At 37.5% G+C, this 7,844-nt stretch overlaps 1 protein-coding gene across 1 annotated transcript; it reads left to right on the forward strand.

Moving 5' to 3' along the window:
- The first annotated feature begins 1,306 nt into the window (after positions 1 to 1,306).
- On the forward strand, positions 1,307 to 4,925 carry VPS24.1 (SNF7 family protein). The gene is made up of 6 exons (XM_078585801.1): positions 1,307 to 1,499; positions 1,575 to 1,651; positions 1,734 to 1,836; positions 3,740 to 3,861; positions 3,929 to 4,120; positions 4,778 to 4,925. The coding sequence occupies exons 1-6, from the start codon at positions 1,388 to 1,390 to the stop codon at positions 4,853 to 4,855; spliced, it is 684 nt and encodes a 227-aa protein (XP_078441927.1). The 5' UTR covers positions 1,307 to 1,387; the 3' UTR covers positions 4,856 to 4,925.
- Positions 4,926 to 7,844: the final 2,919 nt, after the last annotated feature.

Consider the following 7,844-nt stretch of genomic DNA (forward strand, 5'->3'; position numbering starts at 1 on the left):
ACTGCCCAATATCTGATATCAGACAATCCGTATCTAATACCCGGACAAAATTGGGCAGTTTCAGATACCAGATATCGAATATCTATCCAATAATGGATATTGGGATGGATATTCTAGGGTTCTAGATGTGGCGGATGCTGGTACTGGATATCGGATCTGATATCCAATATCAAAATATGATATCCAGAAATCAAAATAAGTACCAAAAATCAATCTCTGGATATCGACATCAGAATATTCGGATATCAGTTTAAAAAATAAGCACCACTTGTCCCACTTGGGAAAAAAACAAGTTATGAAAGTATACATCATTTTGGAGAACAATTTTAAAAAACACATGATCACCCTAGTCTTAAATGTATATCATAGACACATTGTGCATTGCCATGCTGGTCTCATTTTTGGCCGAGCCAGACTAATAACCTGTAAGAATTGATTGAATATTGAAGCACATTAATTCATATCATTAATGCTCATACAGATTATATATTACTCCTAAACTTATATGTTTCCCGTTAAAACGATAAATCATTTATAAGATAAATCTATTCATATACTATATATATAAAAAATGATATCCAACACGAAGATGGATGCTGATATCAGGACAGACAACAGTATCCAGATATCGGTTCTGTAGCAACCGATATCCAATCACCATCATCAGATATCCAGATATCTGATAGCACATTTCTGATATCTGTTTCAGTATCTGTCCTGATATCGTAATCACAACATCAGGCTTGGGACAGGGGAACATTAGCCATGATAATATCATCATCAATTTCCTTGGGTAACAAAGGGATAACGGGTCAGTCATCCGTTCACAAACCCAAGAATATCGTAAATTGTCCCGTCCCGTCCAAGAATTTCTTGTCTCGCCCAACAACCCAGGACAAAACAGGGCGTGAGTCAGCATTAGACCACTCAGAAATTGACATGTGGCACATTACTTCCATTGGCCAGTTGGACCTGTCAGGCGCAAACTATACTTCCATAAGACGAAATAACTGTCCCGTCCCCCGTCCAAGGCCCCAGACGGGACGGTTATTTCGTCCATAGACGAAGCAGTCGTCCCGTCTGGGGACGAGCGGACGATTCTTCTCCCATCAATCGTCATAAGTCCTCGACGGGACGTTTTTTTCGTCAACGGACGAGATTACAGTCCCGTCCGCGTCCCCGCACAGTAGCGGTTGGAGAGCAGGAGTAGTGAACCGGACCGGTTCGGCCCGGTCGAGCCGGTCTGCATTTTTCCGCAATATTTCTAAGCAGAATATATATATACATATACATATTTAACTGGCAAGAGAATTTGTTCTTGTTCTGACGCTGGAGGTCATCGGCCGATCTAGAGGCGAATTGATCCTGATCTAGAGGAGATTTGGAGATGGAGACGATGAAGAAGCTTCTGAAGCCTAAATCGACTCCGCAAGAGCAGTTGAGGGAGTGGCAGCGGCGGCTGCGCCAAGAATGCCGCAATATCGAGCGCCAAATTCGAGGTTCTGATCCCAATTCCCTTTTTTCGCTTTAATCTCGCCTTTTTGATCATGCTAAGTTTGCGGATTATCGTACAGATGTGCAGAGAGAAGAGAAGAATGTGCATAAGGCGATCAAGGAGGCGGCGAAAAGAAACGACATGATGTCCGCCAAGGTCTCGTCTTTGTTCTTTCTCGTTGGCACGTTTTGCAGCTTCGACTTTTGTGATTTCCCCCGATTTTTGCGCCTTTCGACAGTCTCTTGCAAAAGAAATCGTGAGATCTAGGCGGACTGTGAATCGTCTCTACGAAAACAGGGCTCATCTCAATTCGATTTCGATGCATCTAGGCGAGGGAGTTGGTACGGTAATTCGATCCTGATATTTCTGTTCAAATTAGTAATCACTTTCTTGGATTCAGGTGAATGTTACCTGGGCTTTCAAACCTATCTAGATAAATACATGTTTCCATTTTTGAATTAGGAATTATAGGCCGACATCATCGGCCCCAATAGTGAAGATCAGACGGTTAGTTCTGCCAGACTGATTTTCGGGTTTGATATTGTCGTAATGATTTTAATATTTTTTCTGGGCCCCTCTTCTTAAGTTGACAAATAAAGAAATCATATCACGCTGAATTATCAACGGACTGATGATAATCTTTAAACCTTTGCTACGGCCAATCGATTCAGAAATCCATTTCGCATATCGGATGGGGTTCAATGAACAAGCGAGTGATCATCTCATAGCTCTTATTTGGTTTATCCAATTAAAGAGAAAAGTTGAATTCTTTCGATATCATGGGCTACAGTACTCTCCGATATTCTGAGTTACCTATGCGTTATTCCCTTAAATTTTAAACAATCAATTTTATTACATTTGGTAAAATGTATATTCCCTTGCTATAAGCTATAGCTTTTATTTCATTTGGTAAGCGCTTAAATCCAACATGGTATCAGAGCACAGTTTCAATCCTGGGACATGTGAGTTAGGTGCCCACCACACTTCTACTGCTCTACTCTAATCTACATGATTCAATTTTGGAGTTAATCTGCTCTTTGTACTTCATATTTAGTCGAACCTTTATCCTTCTTTCTTGGTTCTCCAGACACTCCATGCAATCGCCCTCAGAAGAATCCAATAGAAATCCCATCCAAGCACCAAAAATATAAGGCAGATTCATCATGGTGGTATACTGGCCATCTGTTCCGGAACTTCTGGCCCCAATTGGACCATAATACATCTGAAAATATGTTTTTACATATTGCTAATTAAGTGTGGGAAACATGGCATCTTTTTTAAGGGAACATGGCGAAGTAGAAGTAGATACAAACTCCAACCCTTTCAGGGGTATTTTGATAATTATGTCCTTTTGGTTTCGTTAAAAACTTATGGCTCTCCCTAAGAGAAGCCATGTGGAACCTCTTTCGGACTTGTCTAGCCAAAGTCCACTCTGCTATCGTTCTCCTCACTTGGCGAAGCCCATCTTGCCATTATATTGCTCTCGCTGATGCCCAATCAGTCATCCCCTCTCCTCCCTCCCTCTCTCTCTCTTTTTCTATTCTTTTTTGAGAATAGAAAAATCAGAAGCAGAATTCTTTTTTGGAACAATCAGAAGCAGGCAAATGGTGTATTTATTGTTTCATACAAAGATCCAGATACAGCCAAGGTGGTTGTCATCAAAATTCTATGTTTGCTTAAAAACACTACGTCTCTGATGCATGCACTATTATTCATCCTTTTCATCTTTAGGATTCTTATTTCAGTAGACATCTCCTGCCCCAAGTCGATGAATTCCTTGGATCTCTTTTAATCGCGAACAATTTCTGTAATCGCAGTTTCCCTTAGAAAGAATAAATTTTCGAGGTTTGAAAATGGGAAAAGTATCAGTCATGTCAGGGGAAGAAAAAAAGGATTAAAAAATATGGCTTCAGTGTCTACTATGTTTTGAAACACATTTGATTTACCCAACTGCCTCTTAAATTTCTTCGGTTCCTGATTAAGAATGCTTTTGTTGGTTTTCCCTTATTTCACTCTTACTTTATAAGTGAAATTTTTTGGATAGAGCGAGTAATCGTGTATGGTAGTTCGCCATGAATTTTAGCATGCAGGATGACAATGATGAGTGGACAATAGTTTATCATTGTCTGCGAACCCCATTCACCATTCAATACCCGCAAATCTTTTTCAGTTTTGCTCATAAGATTTTCTTCTTGACGAATTGGGTTAAGTTTTATGCCGAAAAATTTCATCCGTTTTTCCCAGCCATGGCCCGGACGGTGGGCCATCTATCCAAGAGCGCTGAGGTCATGAAACTCGTTAATAACCTGATGAAGGCCCCCGAAATGGCGGTCACGATGCAGGAGCTCAGCAAGGAGATGACCAAGGTCTTTAATTTTAAGGAATGGATTAGGGTTTTGTTCTTTGTTCCAAGGATTTTCTGTAATTTTCCAGGCTGGGGTAATAGAGGAAATGGTTAGCGAGGCCGTCGACTCGGCCCTCGACTCTGAGGATTTGGAAGAGGAGATCGAGGAAGAAGTTGACAAAGTTCTCAACGAGATTGCCAGTGAGACTGCTGCTCAGCTGCCAGATGCAGTGAGGAAAGAGAAGCTTAAGCAGCCCACTCAGCGGGCCAAAGCTGCAGAGGTTGTCAATCTCCTTCTCTCTCTCCCTCTTGCCTTTTTTCCTAATTTTTTTTCTTTTTTTCCCTCTCTCTCACTTTAATTCTGTCTTTTGCGCGTCTTTTCTAACATCAAAATAAAACTAATTTCCTTTGAATTTCTCTGTTCTCTCCCTTTCTTCTGTCTTTTCCTCATCTCTCTCTCCATAACGTTGAAATCAAGTTAATTCTGTTTATTTTTCTCTTTTTCTTCTCTCCCTCTCTTTCTTCTCTATTTTCTCTTCTCTTTAGTTCTATCTTTTGAACGTCTCTCTCTAACATCAAAATCAAATTTAATTTATCTATTTCTCTATTTTTTCTCCATTTTTCATCTCTCTTTCTATGTCTTTTGCTCATCTTCCCCTTTAACGGCAGACTCACATTATTTTTAATCTCTCTCTATCTTTCCTCTGTCTCTGACTCAATTTCTCTTCTCTACTTCATCTCTATTTTCTCATCTATTTAGTTCTATCTTTTCAGCATCTCTCTCTAACATCAAAATCAAATTTATTTTTCTTTAAATTTCTCTATGTCTTCTCCATTTCCATCTCTCTTTCTCTGCCTTTTGCTCATCACATTATTTTTTATCTCTCTATCTTTCCTCTGTCTCTGACTCAAATTTATGATTTTTGGGGTTTTTCTAGCCGGCGGCGATTGCGGAAGGCGTGGATGATGATGAGATGGATGCCATAAGAGAGCGGTTGGCAAGAGTAAGATCATAGATCTTATTTTTCCTCCCGGAGCTGCCTTCGTTATCACTATCTTTGTTATAATGATATTGCTTTATCTGTCCATATAGGTTATAATTTGCTGATCAATAATTCCAGAGTGTTAAAACCAACGGGGAAAAGCAAAGAAAGTGATATCATGATGTGTGTTCATGAATACTGCCTATTTATTAGTTTTCAATTTTAAAAGATTAAAACGGAGAAATGGACACTCAGCAGAATGATTTTGGTTTATGCGAAAAATGATTCATCACTTTTAAAATGTAAACTAAGTAAATTAAAAGCATTTAATTAGTAATAGTTATAAATTGTAAAACATGGTCAAGTAAACGAATCCCATGCGGATGTATTCAAATGATACTTTTTAATGGGTGAGCTATCTTAATATGTTTATAAACAATTCAAAGATATAAAAATAAAAAGGGGGAACTAGAAGTATCATACTGAGTAATCATAGTATGCATCTAAATATTTGGATAAATAAACACAACATATCAAAAAGTTGCAATGGGGGAACTAGTAGAATGATTATTATATATGTCAAGTTAATGGTTGTATGTGTTCATAGAACTATATAGAAAACCCATGTCAAGATGCATAATAGTTTCAGTCTGTTGATACATAATAATGTACCAGAGAAGGACATGAAAAATATATTTTATGAGGTTAACAAAAGACTCTACATGGCAGGGCCTAGTCTTTGATCAATAAATCCTGGCTCTGCATCCTGCAACCCAACTCCTGACAAAATCAGGTATCATTGCTCGGGTGTTGAAAGTTAATACAAGACTCTACATGCCACCTACAAAAAATTGGTCCAAGATAACATTCTGATATATTTTGTGGGTCTCGTCATTTTGAAAAACCGCTTAAGAACATATGTTAGAAATTTTGGGTCAGTTTCTGCTATTAAAAGCTAAATCTTTTAGTTTAAAAATTATCTAGGTCTACCCACAAGGATACTAAGTTTCTCTTATATTTTAAAATTCATATTGGAATCCACATGAAAATTGATCAAAGATTCATCTACAAAGATCTTGTGAAAGAAGGGAAATGAAGAAATATGTGGTATAAAATATTGATGAATGAAAGACATCCAAAAGAGTGAAAAATTGGGTTTGAGCCAACACTAATAGAACAGGGTCGTGAAATAGTGGACTATTGTTAGAGCCCATGACCTCTTAAGAACTGAGCAATTAACTACATAAGATGATGCCTCTAATATTTTCCAGTAATTTTCACTTTCTTAAGGTAGTAGAATATGGGCTGGAGAAATCTTCCTGCGATGAAACGTGAAGTATCCTTGAAGAAAGAAACTACCTTTAGAGACAGTAGTGAAGAGAGATGATTTTGGACTAGAGAGAAACTTTAGACGATAGAGGAGTGGGATCTTAGCCTCCATTTTGAAGGCAATGGATTGTGGGGATATCCTTGACAAGAGAGGGGAGAGACATAATAATAACTGACAAGGAGCCCCCTACCTAGCTCTTTACTGGAATTTGAAGCAGTTCCACTACACCTAAACTTGTTCTCACTTTTTTGAGTCAACAATGAAACCCCCGAGAGGCAGGAAACGTGAAAAGGATGACAAGTATAGGTCATGATTTGCAAAAGTGATTTTTCCCTAATACTTTGAGTGGCTCACAGATCAAACATGCTTTACCAATTTAGTAGTAGCCTGTTAGGCTACTACAGTTCAGCATTGTGTGTCATGATTTTAGGAGTTATGGCAGTCCTCCATTGGACTAACACACTTGATATAAAGACAAACTCTAGTCCAAAAACGGAGTTGTGGTGATTAAATATTTCTCTGTCTGGTCTACCTAGATAAGACTCGGTAATGATTTTGGAATAAAATTCTATATTTGTAATAAAACCCTCTTGGATCTGACTCCGTTTGGCAGATGAGCCATCTTAGCCTCTCTGATATATTTCTCATATTTTTGTATTTAACCTCTCTGATATTTCTCAATAAAAGATAAGATAAATAAGAAACATATAATGCAACAAGACTATCATAGTATTTTCTACTTGTACAAAAGGAAGGATGGTAGATGGATAATTCAGTGATTTGATCTGTATTGGATAAATTCTATTTTTACTTGGTCTCTTTTTATCATTCTTTTTCATACATGCATATTTTTTACATTGCATACAGCATTAGCCTAAAAGGGGAAAGGAGCTCATCTTGAGGTCCCTTTTAGAGTAAAAGCTGGGGTTTGGGGAATCAAATGAAATAAGAGAATCACGAATTCCAAAAAGTTGGTAAAATGAATGAAATTACTTTAATAAAGGTAACTCCAATTCAGAACTGGAAAATTATATTCCCTTTTCAGAACCAGAATTTCACATTCTTAGGGTAAAACTATATTTCCTTTTCTAATCTTTTCTCCACAGATCCCAAAAAAGTGAAGGGATTCAAATGAAAACATAATCTATAATCCCATTGTCAAAGGGGATATCTTCCACTCATTCCTTTCCAGTTTTGTATTTAATTTGATCAAGAGTAACAAAATAACTCCACATACGAACACACCTGTATGGAGCTACCATAGATCTCTTTCCGTAAAGATCTAATAAAAGATTTTTCCAGGGCTTTGTGCAATTTTGGGGGGTCACTTAGGCAACACACATCTCCATATCTTTACATAACCACTATAATTTTATCTTCACAAATAAAAGAGTATTTTTTAATTTTAATTTTTTAATGAAAAAATTAACTATTACTTTTCTTTTTATTGGCTTGCCGAGACAAGAAAATGAAAACCTTATATTCATTCCGAATTGGGATGATTCATTAATCAATAAGTCCAAAAAGCTCAAAATTTTCCTGAGTAACTTATCCACAAATATTCGAGGCACCAAACTACACCACATGTTACAAATCATGTGTAATTATAATCTCTCATCTGAATGGCATGTGTTTATATAATGCATATCCAACTGTCTGATCCTGATCAAACATCTTACTCAATGCTGGGGT

This window comes from Wolffia australiana, chromosome 14 (genome assembly GCF_029677425.1).
Source record: "Wolffia australiana isolate 7733 chromosome 14, ASM2967742v1".
NCBI lineage: Eukaryota > Viridiplantae > Streptophyta > Magnoliopsida > Alismatales > Araceae > Wolffia > Wolffia australiana.

Coding starts and splice junctions, on each gene's coding strand:
- VPS24.1 (XM_078585801.1), top strand. CDS start 1,388: ATGGAGACGATGAAGAAGCTTCTGAAGCCTAAATCGACTCCGCAAGAG. Junction 1,500..1,574: donor TATCGAGCGCCAAATTCGAG/GTTCTGATCCCA, acceptor ATTATCGTACAG/ATGTGCAGAGAGAAGAGAAG. Junction 4,121..4,777: donor AGCGGGCCAAAGCTGCAGAG/GTTGTCAATCTC, acceptor GGGTTTTTCTAG/CCGGCGGCGATTGCGGAAGG.